Source organism: Macaca mulatta, chromosome 11 (assembly GCF_049350105.2).
Source record: "Macaca mulatta isolate MMU2019108-1 chromosome 11, T2T-MMU8v2.0, whole genome shotgun sequence".
In the NCBI taxonomy this organism is placed as follows: domain Eukaryota; kingdom Metazoa; phylum Chordata; class Mammalia; order Primates; family Cercopithecidae; genus Macaca; species Macaca mulatta.
Window position 1 is genome coordinate 110,111,267 of NC_133416.1, and position 13,770 is coordinate 110,125,036.

General features: G+C 41.4%; 1 protein-coding gene across 1 annotated transcript in view; it reads right to left on the reverse strand.

The window, feature by feature from the left end:
• Positions 1-641: 641 nt before the first annotated feature.
• The window catches only part of PAH (phenylalanine hydroxylase), a 72,774-nt gene continuing 59,645 nt past the window's right edge, over positions 642-13,770 (reverse strand). The window contains exons 9-13 of the mRNA XM_001094859.5: positions 10,607-10,663; positions 8,048-8,143; positions 7,361-7,494; positions 4,147-4,262; positions 642-2,971 (exon numbers count right to left, since the gene is read on the reverse strand). Coding sequence (XP_001094859.1) covers positions 2,928-2,971; positions 4,147-4,262; positions 7,361-7,494; positions 8,048-8,143; positions 10,607-10,663 — 447 coding nt within the window. The 3' untranslated portion in view covers positions 642-2,927. The remainder of the gene's footprint in view (positions 2,972-4,146; positions 4,263-7,360; positions 7,495-8,047; positions 8,144-10,606; positions 10,664-13,770) is intronic.

Here is a 13,770-nt window from a genome sequence, read left to right on the forward strand (position 1 = left end):
TGTGAGATGGTATCTCATTGTGGTTTTGATTTGCATTTCTCTGATGGCTAGTGATGATGAGCATTTTTTCATGCATCTGTTGGCTGCATAAATGTTTTCTTTTGAAAAGTGTCTGTTATATCCTTTGCCCACTTTTTGATGGGGTAGTTTGTTTGTTTTTTCTTGTAAATTTGTTTGAGTTCTTTGTAGGTTCTGGATATTAGCCCTTTGTCAGATGAGTAGATTGCAAAAATTTTCTCCCATTCTGTAGGTTACCTGTTCACTCTGATGGTAGTTTCTTTTCCTGTGCAGAAGCTCTTTAGTTTAATTAGATCCTATTTGTCAAGTTTGGCTTTTGTTGCCATTGCTTTTGGTGTTTTAGACATGAAGTCCTCGCCCATGCCTATGTCCTGAATGGTATTGCCCAGGTTTTCTTCTAGGGTTATTGTGGTTTTAGGTCTAACATTTAAGTCTCTAATCTATCTTGAATTAACAAATTTAGTTGTTTCTAAACTTTTCTTACACAATAGTTTATTTGTGATCAACAATCTTTGCTACCTTCTTTGTGATGCAGCTCACTCAGCAATTGTTTTAAAATAAATTATTGAGCATCTATTATGTGCTAAGTGCTAATGGTTTCAGAGGTGAAAATAAAGTCAAGGTTTCTGTTTTTATAAAGCTGATATTTTATTAGTGGATTTTTTTGAAACACAACTAAATTATATAACTTAGAAACCTACAATTAAAATTCAGATTCCTACTTTCAGAAACTTATTAAACATCAACGCCTCACACTTGGAATTTTTTATGTATTTCTCTGGATTGCACTCAGCAAGATCATCTGTCAGTAAAGACTGATACTGTTTCTAAAATATTGCTCATTTACTAGAAATTAAACAAATAAAAACACATATTGGAAATTTATTAAATCCCATTGCTATAGACTGGGCTTTTATATCTGGATAAAAAAGAGTTAAGAACTGAGTAGCACATTACCAAAAGTACAAACATTATATTTCATTCAGTATGTAACTTCCTGTGAAAATCCTAACTTAACCAAAACTTTACCTTCAAGCTCATTAAAACATCTTTACTGGACTAAAACTCACTCTTCAATATTGTCAAAAATATTATCTAAGTTCCAGAGTCAACAATTAACTTTTCATGTGAAATAAAGAAACATCAGAATAATCCCTTTGCAGGGATTGTTTGGTGTTTAGAGTAACACCAGAGAAAAAAGTCCATTTTCACTTTTAAAATCAGTGGGTTTTACAAAGGCATGAACATAGATACAGGCATAAAATTCCAACTTCTAAACAATGAAATTTCAGACACATTCAGTAAATTCCTCCTTCCTTCCAGCTGTTTATGTAAGCAGGTATTGTAACACCCTATTAGTGGATCAGGGATAGCTATATAAAGACACATGTGAAAACTTGAATCATATTTCAAGGCTGCAATGGACCTTGGTTTATAAAGTTTAACTCCCTCATTGTTAGAGTGACACTGAGGTCTGAAGAAGGGAAACAGCTTATCTACATTGGCATCATTGGCAGTGGCAGACTGACCAGCACAAGTCAGGTTTTCTCAAACTGAATGTACCTGATAGAATTTGGCTATGAATAATGAAAATAATAATTTTGGGGTACTTAAAATACAGGTATCTGGGCCTTATCTTTAGAGATTCAAATTGGGTGGAGCTGGGAAGGTACCCAGAATTTACTGTTGATGATACTACAGCTGATCTGAGAACTATACTTGAAGAAACACTATGGAAATTCTTTAAGACTTAACAATTTCCAAAATAAAATGTAAAGTAGTGTGAGAATTTCAAATTCAGAGCTTTAAAGACATTGTTTTTCTCCCCATTGCTTCTAAGATATTCATGTGTTCATGGCAAACACACAATCAACAAAAGTCAAAGTCTGCTGCCTGTCCAGGCATGACTTTGAATGTCACAAGGAGCCCCTGCAAAGGGTTGGAAATATAAGCCTCTGGCCATTTTCTCATGTTACAAAATTATCTAGCTAATGTATTTCTAAGGCAGTGAGAAGAATATTTCATTCCAGGAAATATCTGAAACAGCAAAATTGCTTAAACTACTAATGTTTTATTTCTAATACAAATAAAATTTTCACATGTATAGAGATTTGCTTTTCAATAATGTATTTACTTATTTATTCAATGAACATTTCCTAAATATCTACCAAGCAAGCCTTTAGTCAACATCTGCTGCATAATAAATGTCTTCAAAATGTCTCCCAAAACAGACTTGATAATTAATTGGAAAATGAAACTGGAAGTTATGGGGATTAGGTGCACAGTTTTATTACCTTATACAGCAGTATTTGTAATTACAACAAAACATACAAAAATGTTTTATATTAATATAATACTAAAGAAGTTCAATGCTTATAAATATTTTAATGGGCTTCTGAATTAAGGAAAATTTACTTAGGTACAATAACAAAGCAGTAATTGGAATCATAGTTAACTCCAACAGAAAATAAACTTCATAGGTTACGATTTATAGGAAGCCCACTAATTCAATTATAATGACAGTCTTGTGTTTTACATTTAGCCTTATATGCTCCTTTATGAATTCTCTACAAAGCATATATGAAGCTTGAATGAAGCAGGTCCCAAATTTTAATTAACCTTGATGAAATGCGACAGATTACTGATTTAACTCAATTGAGAGTATGGAATTATCATGTCTAAAGCAAAGATGACCCCAAAAGATTTACCATTATGCGTTTGAGTATGTACTCATATCCTGTCATTTCAGATTATTTTGACTTATTTGTTGTTTCTCCATCTTGTTCTATAAAGGATTTAAGGCTCTTATTTCAAATTAAGGTTTGCTTTTCAGACTTTTTCTGATGAAAGAAATAGTTGGATCTCCATCAATAGATTCACAGTTGACAGACCAAGTTCTGTCCATGGCTTTACTTTATTTTCTGGAGGGCACTGCAAAGGATTCCAATTTCACCTACAAAGAAAAACACCCTCAAAATGGGCCACTCATATAATAAACAAACACTCTTCAAGTATCCACAGTGCAAAGCACTGGGGGATAAGTGGGCTTCTTGGATAAGCTGGATACCACCCCAACTTTCAAGGAGCTTTCATTATGGTATAAGTACTTGCATGTTTTAGAAAATGCCAGAGCCATTAATGTAATCAGCATCCCTTTTCCATAGGTCACTTCCCAGGGAAGGACTTAACAGGTCTCTCCCCAGGCAAATTATTAGCCGTTCCATTCCTCTTTTACATTACCATCTACAGATGCTTCAGGAAGCAAAATCATTGAACCTAATAGTATGGTTCACACAAAACTCGAGTGTCAGAATCACCTGAGGTCTATAAACTCCCAAGAGTTATCACAGATTTGGTAAATTTAGCCTTGGCTATGACTCAAAGCTATTAATTTTTAGCTAGCTTTTCATTTGATTCTGATGCACATTCAAAGTTTAGAATCCATGGTTTAAGCAGATAACTCAATTTAGATGGCAAGATCACTGGATGAAGGTGTGAGGCAGCCTTCCATTTATGCCATGTTCTCACATACCAAGTAAATGAGAATGGAAAGGAGAATATTTTAAACATAAAGAACTGCATGGGCAAGAGTTAAGAGTCAGGAAAGAGCATGAGAACTAAAAATTGATCACTGTTGCTGGAAGAGAATGTGAAGCGCTAGAGAGATAATCAGGTGATAAATGAAGTAACCCTGTGACATTCTTAAGAGCAATTATTATAATATTCTCATTACAAAAGAAGAGTGGAAGGTCAACAGATGAGCCACTGGACAGCTTATAAAGTGGATAGAACCAGGAAGAGTGATACCAACTGGTCACTTTGAGTAGAAGGGATGGAGAGGTGAAGGAGAAAAAGGAACATGGTGGTGACAGGCTAAGTGTGGAAAGGTAGAATGATGATGGGAGGTGGAGTGGAATCTAGGAAGGTCAAAGGAAAAAGGACACAAAGGTAATTCCTATCTTTTTGTCAAGCTCTTCTCCATCAGTGAACCCATGGCTTAAATGGAGATGCTTTTCTCCTTAATTAAATATTTCAATAAATTTCTTATTTTTCCTATGGCAATGGTAAGGAAACACAGTCTTCTATTACTGAGAAACAGAGTGGCCTTGTAAGGTGTAAATTACTTACTGTTAATGGAATCAGCCAAAATCTTAAGCTGCTGGGTATTGTCCAAGACCTCAATCCTTTGGGTGTATGGGTCATAGCGAACTGAGAAGGGCCGAGGGATTGTGGCAGCAAAGTTCCTAAAACCAAAACCACAGGCTTGAGTGAAGGGCACCATTTGGAGAAAGGTAATCTTAAGAGAATTCTCAGTGACATTTTACTTCTCTTTTAGGAATACGGACACCTCCCTAGAACACGGTCTTCAACAGCCAGGGCTGAGGAGGGGAATGGAGTTTTAGTGAGTCTTCTTAGGAAGCCTTCTTGTGTGTATGCGTATGTACAAACACGTATATACACATATTTAGTCACTTAGCTCCAAGAAGACAGAGGTAGCTTACAGTGAAAGCACTGAATACAATAAAGCCACAAACTCCTATCATTAAATAAAATCAAGAGTGAGTAAAATCTAGCTAAAGAATGCTATATATAGAAAAAAAAAAAAAAAAAAAAAAAACCTCTGAAATGCTTGACAGTCAATGCAGAGGGAAATGGCTCTCAAGTGGTGAAGAAAGCACCTTCTATGTACCAAGAACTATGTTAAGTTCTAACTGCCCAATGCTCTTTACAAATATCCTTCTTATTTAAGCTTCACAAAAACCTTAGCAGAAAGGCACCATTACCATACCCATTTTATGGATGAGGAAACAGGCTTGGGAAGGCTACGTGACTACTAAGGCAATACCGTCAGTAAGTTAACTAACTGGGAAGGAACCCAGGTAGTCTGACTCTGGCCTGGACCCTTTGCTTTCTTGCCTTCCCAATACCTTACTCCTGGATCTGGGAGAAATCCACCATGAGGGCCTCTATGAGGGACATCATGCAATACCAATAACAAGATGTTCCAAAGTAATCACAAATTTCTAAGTTGGCCTCTGGTGAACATATAAGCTGCCGTACTGAAAATACAGTGTTACAGGAGACAGTAGGGACCTCCAAGTTTGGCAAGAGTGGCTCCCCAAGTTCCAAGTCAAGCTGCCTAGGCTGAAACCCTGCCTCTGTCTATTACAGCCCTTGTGACCGTGGGCACAGGGGACCACTCTTCTGTACCCCAATTTCCTCTGTAAAATCGGGGCAAGAGTAATAGCTGCCCCAGGGGGTTGCAGCAAGTGCTGTTATACTATGGAGTAAGTGCCCCATCAGTGTTAGTTGCTACCTTTAATGAAGAACAAATGGCCAGGTATGTATTTCCACCTCTTCTTCTCTGAAAAGAGCAGTCTCAGTCCAGCTAGTGGCATGAGCCATGTGTTACACATCTGTAATTTTGCCTGCTCTGCACCTCTTCCTCCTTCTTCCCATAAAGCAGCTCATTTTTTGCTTTGGGTGATTTACTCCTACCCTACTAGGTGTGTATCAGTCCAGAAGTCAGTATTTGGTGCCAGCCATCCTCTGGCGAAGACGTAGCATGTGAACCCTGCTCAGCCAATCACATCTCTGCCTACAATTTGAATCTTGAAATTCCAAGTGGTTAGAATTGGTTGCTCTTGGCTGGGACGCTCTGAGAGAATCCAAAGGGATGCACAGATTCCTTGTTTTGAAGCCTGTCCTTTAGCATTCTCTTTGACTCTGAACCACTTCTCAGCAGAATGGAGTTTTCATGGTTGTTTCCCTTGAGGCCTTGGTACTCACAGGCCTGTGTCCTGGCAAGCTCTTCCCTGCTGGTCTGGGACCGATCACATGCTGATTAGAGAGCTGTGTCCAGGAGGGCCCATCCAAATATTATCTTGGTATGACAGGGTGCTCATCAGCACTGCCTCTAAGCCCCAATGCCTGGGTCCAAACCTTGGGCCTTGGAGGAAGAGGAGGATGGTGCTGGAAAGTGTCTAGGCTTCCAGTTTAGGAGAGAACTAAGAAAGCAGAGCAGGAAGGACCTGAGAGCTCTGGACAGAGCTGGAGACACAGTCATTTTAGGCCAAACCAAGTAGATTTGTGGGCCAGCATTTTACCTTTAATTATCTAAAGATAGAAGTAGACATAATTTAAGGAATATCTATTTTAAAAGAAAGAAACTTAGTCCTCTTTAAGGTCTCTTTATTCCAAAGGATTCTCAAACAAATGTTAGCTGGACCTGTCTTATCCCACAATCTTACCTTGCAAATATAAGGTAAGTGAGTGAGTTGTGTCAAAGGGATAATTTTCATCTTTCCTTGTGAGGGGCCTGGGGAGGATGGAATTTGGATTTAGAAAGGAAGAACTAAGATGTATGTTCATTTGTGACTTTGAGTTTCTCCCTCATGTCTCTCTTTTCAAAAGTGTGAATTTCTTTGAGAAGTCATTAATTCTACCACCACTCCCCGCCATTCCTCCAACCTCTCAGAGTCCATAGATAGGGTTGAAAGCTAACACACTCAGCTTCACAGACTCCCAAAGGCCCGTATGTCCCATGCCTGTCATCCATCACTGATGAGATTTTTTTAAGTGTTAACATACAATGAGTATTAGGATATCCATGTCCAGGTTGACCCTCTGCCCAGTCTGTCTCCTGCTTGGGTGCAGGAACTGTGCACTCAGAGGGCCAATAGTCTCAGAGTCCCAGCACTGCTCCATCAGCCTCTTGCTGAACTGCCTCTGAGATTAATGCCTCCACCAATTATTTATTGAGTGCTTACTCTGTGTCAGGTATTGTTCTAGGGGCCGGAGGAAAAACAGAAAATAGAAAGAACAAAATTTCTACCCTCATAGAGCTTACCTTATGTAATATATTACAAGTTAATAAGTATTACAGAAGCACTGTAATACTTGGCAGGGATGAGTAGAAATAAGTTGGTTAGAGAAAGACATACGGAGATTAAATTTGGGTAAAGATACAAAGGAGGAAGCACGTTTTGTAGGTGTTTGGGAGAAGGAAGTGATGAAAGGACTTCCTAGGTTATAAGACTTCTTTGATTTTGTGGGGAGACTTCTGTGGCCTCTCTGTATGCAGGAGGGTTCAGTATCTGGACTTGGTGGTTGCGTTGAACAGGGACCAGGTGGCAGGGGTGTGTGCAAAGGTCAGCACGCCCAACCTTCCAACGGAGAATGGAAAAAAAGGAGGGAGGATAGAGAACATGGGAGAGAAACTGTCTATGGTACAAAGTTGCAGTAGGCATTGGAGTCCACTCTCCTGGCCAACCACCCACAGATGAGTGCCACCAGCCAGGAGGCCCCCAGAGCTAGTGGCTCACCTTTGTCACCACCTCACCTTACTTTCTCCTTGGCATCATTAAAACTCTCCGCCACATAATACAGGGGCTGGAACTCCGTAACAGTGTACTTTTGGATGGCTGTCTTCTCCAGCTCCAGGGGAAGGAGCTTTGGCTTGTCTGATAAGCAGTGCTGTAGACCCCAAGTGACAAGTTATTATCACTGTTAAATAAGGATCAGTATTCCCTACTGCATCCCAGAGGCCATTTGTGCCCCTTCTCTCATCTCACCCCGATTCCTTCTATATCACGGCCCAAATGCAGTGAGCCAAATTACTTTGCACATACTAGGTTCTACCCTTCATAGCTCATCTAAAACCTACAGCCAAGGGAGAAAGGAGTAATTCATTCCAATTACTTTCAAGTAAGGTGGTCAATAGATGATGTGGGAGCCAACCACACTTTCTGGCATGTGTTTGCATACTCACAAGGCTGCATGCATAGGTCAGTCTTGGAATCAGGAGGCCCTTTCTCCCCAGAGATACGTGTACTTGCAATTCCATTTCTATCTGTAACACCCACAGCCATAATCAAATCATAGCTGCTAAGGTACCAATCACTGAATGAGTACCCAGGTTGCATGTCAAAATGGATACAAATAGGGTTTCAACAATAACGAAAGCACAATAATGGTTTTCTGTACCCACCACTTTTAAATCCATCCTTGGTTCCTGTTAAGGTCATACCTGTAATTCACCAAAGGATGACAGGAGCCCAGCACCATATGCCTTTATGGAGTCTCCTTGTTTGCAGAGCCCAAATTCCACAGTAAACCAGTAAATCTGGAATAGAAAGTCAATCTGAGAGCACACTGTGATGGTTAATTTTATGTGTCACCTTGAATGAATGAAGGGATACCTGGATAGCTAGTAAAGCATTATTTTGGGGTGTGTCTATGAGGGTGTTTCTGGAGGGGATTGGCATTGAGCCAGTGTAATGAGTGGGGAAGATCTTTCCTCAATGTGGGTGGGAACCACCCAATGGGTTGGAATCCCAGATGGAAGAAAAAGGCAGAGGAAAGCCACATTCATATTCTATCCCTCTTAGAACCAGGATACCCTGTTTCTCCTGCCCTTGGACATCAGAACTCCAGGCTCTCTGGCCTGTGGACTCTGGGACTCGCACCTCATCACCACCCAGGAGTTCTCAGGCCTTTGGTCTCAGACTGAGAGTTATACCATCAACTTCCATGAGTCTGAGGCTTTTGAACTTTGAATAATCTACGCCACTGACTTTTCAAGTTCTACAGCTTGCAGCCAGCATATTGTGGGACCTCTCAGTCTCGATAACTGTGTAAGCCAGTTTCCCTAATAAGTCCCATCTCAGATTCCCCTCTCTCTCTTTATCTCTCTCTCTATACATCTCACTGGTTCTTTTTCTCTGGAGATCCTTGACTAGTACACATCCCAAAGAAGGAGAAGGCAGCAACTGCCCCAGTGCCACGGACAAGATTGCCCACGTAGGAGCCTGTGCAGGTTTGTTCTCTAAATCAGCATGACCTGTGATCATGTCTGTGTGTCCTGTGTCTCACTCTATCCAGTCACCTGTTGAATCGAATGTTGGCTGAATGTAAAGAGTGATGGAAAATATCAGGTGGTACTAAGAAGCCCCAAAAGGAGACCTCCAACAATTTGTTCTCCATATGACAGGAACTCTTCTATCTCTTTTGTCTGTGGTGTCAACTAGATGGAGATGTTCCTCAGATGCTCTGAAGCTAGTAGAGCTCATCAGGCACAACAGTGGGAGGTAGCAGATTAGGTAGTGATAGAATCAATGAGGAGAATCTCCCATCATCTATGCTAAAACTTCGGGGTGTTTCTGAAGTCAACTACTGCATTTATCTCCCCAAATAACCAAGTATTTTTCTTTCAATAACCCACAGGCCAATATGTCCTAGAGAGTTGGCCTGAAAAAAAGAATATGGGAGTTCTGGGACTAAGAGGAACCCAGAGCTCAGTTAGCTGCTAGAGACAGTCACAGTTTTGGAGAATTAGGGGTAGGTTATTAGTTACATCTGTTTATTGGACTAGAATATGTTAAACCTGGGAGGGCTGTCAGAGCTCAGTCAGTCTGACCTCCTCACATACAGGTAAGGAGTCTTCAGCCCAGGAAGGTAAGGCAACATGCATGTAGTTACACAGCAAATTAAGGGCAGCAAGAATCCAGAACTGTTCCCCAACCAACCAGTAACATTTTTCCAATCAGTAACAATTTTTTAGAGAAGTCGAATTGGTGATAAGTCATTTTAATATTGTTATGGTAGATAACATGATGCTTTGAGTTCCAAATTTATTTTCTTTGTAGAAATGAGAAATTCTATCCAGCTCTGTAGCTTCTTTGAAAGCCGCTCCTTGTATCTCTGAAGCCTCTGGCATTTAAAAACCCATGTTCACAAAAATTTAAATAATTAAATTTAAATAGTTAAATTTTTAGTTGCTTTTGAGATGGGCAAGATATGAGCTATTGCATTTCATTTTTAGAGATAAGGAAGAAAAAGCCACTTGTCCAGGGCCTAAAAGCAGCTGTCAGTGAGAAAATAACCTTCTGGGAGTTTTTAGCCTTTCTGACGGAACGAGTTCATAAGCTTCTAAAACTGATATATCTTAATAATAGATTTGCACTCATTGGCAGTCCATAATTCAATTATAAACGTTTATTTTTCAACTTCCAGCACAGGCAATGTGGCTAGTGGCTGGGGTGGGATGTAGTAAAATTAGAAATGAGTATGAAGGAAGGAAATCACCTGCTATGCAGAATTGCTGCTTCTATAGCCCCAGTGGACAAGTGTCATCAAATATACTCAGGAGAGGAAAGTGTTCAGCAATAACGGGAAAGCCCACCCCTGTTTCTCCCTCGTATCTGAGAAAGAAAAAATCCTAATGCATGCTCTGGTGTGAAAGTAGAGATGTAAACATTCCCTCTTCAAAGTTCTGGATCCAGATTACTTCATACACACACTTTATGCCAAAGGTTTTCAAGGGCTACTGTTATAGCCTGTTGGTGGGTTCAAGATACCGCTTAAAATTTAAGAGATGTAAACATCTGCAGGTAGCTGATTTCAAAATCAAATTATTAAGGAGAAATCAATCAAAATGTGAAGTTTCACTTGTGCAAATGTAATCCACCACATTCTGATTTTTTTTCCCCAGATAACCTGGCTTCCAGGGGAGTAGCAAAGCTTCAAAGACCTGAGGGCCATAGCCTATAGCACTCCCACCATCCACCCAGGGAGAGAAGGGACTTACTGTAGCGAGCTTTTCAATGTACTCATCAGGTGCACCCAGAGAGGCAAGGCCAATTTCCTGTAATTGGGGGAAAACAGAGTCACTGGAGTAGCTGGTGTCTGGCCGTCTTTAACATTCACCCATAGAGCCAACCTGGTACTTGGCCATAAAAAGGTGATGGGTGGCCAGATGCCTTCAGAACGGCCCACATGGACCCTGAGTGTGGTGTCAAGTCTTTCCTGCCCACATGTTATAGAATCACAGATCTCCAGGGCAGGGAGACCCTTTCACCCTCACTTAGTCCTTTGTTTTCACTTTATAAGTGAGGAAACTGAGGCACAGAGACGGGAAGTGACTTGCTCATGGTCACAGGGTTGGTTAGTATCTAAAGCTTCTTCTCTTGACTCCAGCTCAGTGATTATTCATCAGCAGAACATTCCTGGAGTGTTAAATGAGTCTTAATCATGTACCCTGGAAACTTCACAGGAGAACTGCAGATAAGTGGTGACATCGGTCCAGGCATACATATAACTGGAGAGTCTAACACGTCATCGATTAATTCTCACCACAGCTTCTGTTGCAGAATTCCTCTATTGGTCTCTTTGTCTCTTTTACAGCACTTACTGCAGCCTGCCTTGTGCGTATGTGTCTTTCTTACTGTATACATTAATGCATTCTTGAAATATTAAGTTCATTCGATGTGCCAGGCAGTGTATAAAATCAGTAAAGGCATCTTGTGAATTCTAGTGGAGACAGACAATAAATAATGAACGTATACATAACTATGTTAGAAAAATACAAGTTCTTTGGAAAGAAGAAACAAAAGAAGAAATAAACAAGAGGGACTAAGAGCTCCAGGGGATTGAGAGGAGGCTTCGATTTTAAATAGGGTTCCAGGGTAAGCATTGTTGAGAAGGTGATATTTGTGCACAGACTTGAAGGAAGTGGGGTTGTTGGTTATACTGACATCTGAGGGAAGAACATTGTAGGCCAAGCATATAGCCAGTGCAAAAGCTTGCATTTCTTTCCCAAGAAAAGGAAGTGTTGTTTGGGTCAAGAAACAGGGAGGAGCCAATGTGGCTAGAGCAGGATTAGTGAGGGGGCAGTGGCAGGTGATATCAAAGAGGGGTCCAAAGCCAGATCATGTAGAATATTTTTAGACATTTTAGGGCTTGAGCTTTTCCTTTCAGTGAAACAGGAGCCATTGCATGGTAATGAGCAGATAGAAGGTCATGATCTCACTTGTGTTATCAAGTACTCCTTCTGGCTGCTATGTGAGAATAGATGGTAGGAGTTGAGGGTAGAGGCAGGACACCAGGAGACTGGATGGTAGACAGGGAACCAGGAGACTGAAGGGGCTGAGGGTAGACAGGACACCAGGAGACTGGAGATGTGGAGGGTAGACAGGGCACCAGGACACTGGAGAGGTTGAGTGTAGACAGGACACCAGGACACTGGAGAGGTGGTGGGTAGACAAGACACCAGGAGACTGGAGAGGCTGAGTGTAGACAGGACACCAGGACACTGGAGAGGTTGAGGGTAAACAGGACACCAGGCCACTGGAGACATGGAAGGTAGACAGGAACCAGGAGACTGGAGAGGTGGAGGGTAGACAGGACACCAGGACACTGGAGAGGCAGAGGGTAGACAGGACACCAGGACACTGGAGAGGCAGAGGGTAGACAGGACACCAGGAGACTGGAGAGATGACAGGTAGACAGGTCACCAGGAGACTGGAGAGGCTGAGTATAGACAGGACACCAGGAGACTTGAGAGGTGGAGGGTAAACAGGACATCAGGAGACTGGAGAGGTGGATGGTAAACAGGACACCAGGAGACTGGAGAGGCTGAGTGTAGATGGGACACCAGGACACTGGAGAGGTTGAGGGTAAATGGGACACCAGGAGACTGGAGGAGGCCAGGGTAGAGACCACTAGATGGGGCCAATGAGGAGGCTACTGCAGTCACCAGGATGAGAAATGATAGTGGCTGAGACCAAGTTGGTAGCAGTAGACATAATTGAAATGGTCAGACTCTACACATATTTTGAAGGTAGAACACACAGGATTTTCTGAAAGATTTGTTGTGGGGTTAAGAGAGAAAGGAGCTGGTAATGTCCCAAAGTACTTATGGTTTGATCAGCTGGAAGGGTGGAGTTCCTGTGAACTGATAGAGAAAAAGCTATCCTGGAGAAGGTTTGCGAAGGAAGATCCATAACTCAGTTTTGGACAGTATGATAGAGATTTCTTATAGACATCCAAGGGGAGATGTTGAATAGGCAGTTCAATATGTAAGTCTGAATTTTGGGATGGAAGTCCTGGCTGGAGATATAAATGTGTCCATCATCAGAGTAGAGATGGTATTTAAAGCAATGAAATTGAGTGAGATCACCAGAGGAGTGGGTGTAGACAGAGATGAAGACTATGATTAGACTCACTTTGAAGCCAGAAGCTACATGGTCTATATCTGTATCACTCCCTGGGCCAAGTCCAGAGCCCGGTTTGGATTAGGCTTATAAAATGCTTTCTGATTTAGAGTGAACCGAATTCAAATTGTTAGCCTGGATCTGCTCTGCTGACCCTCAGCCATCTCCAATCCATCTACCCGCCCAGACATACCACAGTCTCAATTCAGCTAGAAACCACTGATAAATCCAAGACCAAAATGGCGCCTTGTTCTCTTAGTCACCATTCTTTGTGAGCCTAGAGCTTGCCTACAACAAGGGGCCCAACATCCCTGTGCTTCAGTTCCACTCCATCCTGTACTGTAGTGGGAAGCAAGTCCTTCCTCTGTTTAACAAGGAATGTTCTCAGGAAACTTTCAACACGTCTCACTGCCTTGGGACCATCCAGATCAAAATTGGAACCATGTGACACTGATGCCCCAGGAGCTCCTGTTTGTTGACTTGAGTAACCATCCACTCTTCTGTGGGGTTCCCCAAGTGGAAATGGCTTAAGAAGGACTGCCACTTAGCCTCTGACTTCATAAACTAGCTTCTGGTGGTAAGAATAAAAGTTTCCTATTCTTCAAGGAAAAACTGATTGCTTTGGGGCCATAGTAACAAATCCAGATTTTAAAACTGTCCCAAGCAATCAAAGATATCTTGGCAGCCTAACCACACTTCTGAATGTCATTGGTGATCCTTCTACAGTTAAAGTTCAACTAATCCCTAAACACTCCCACTT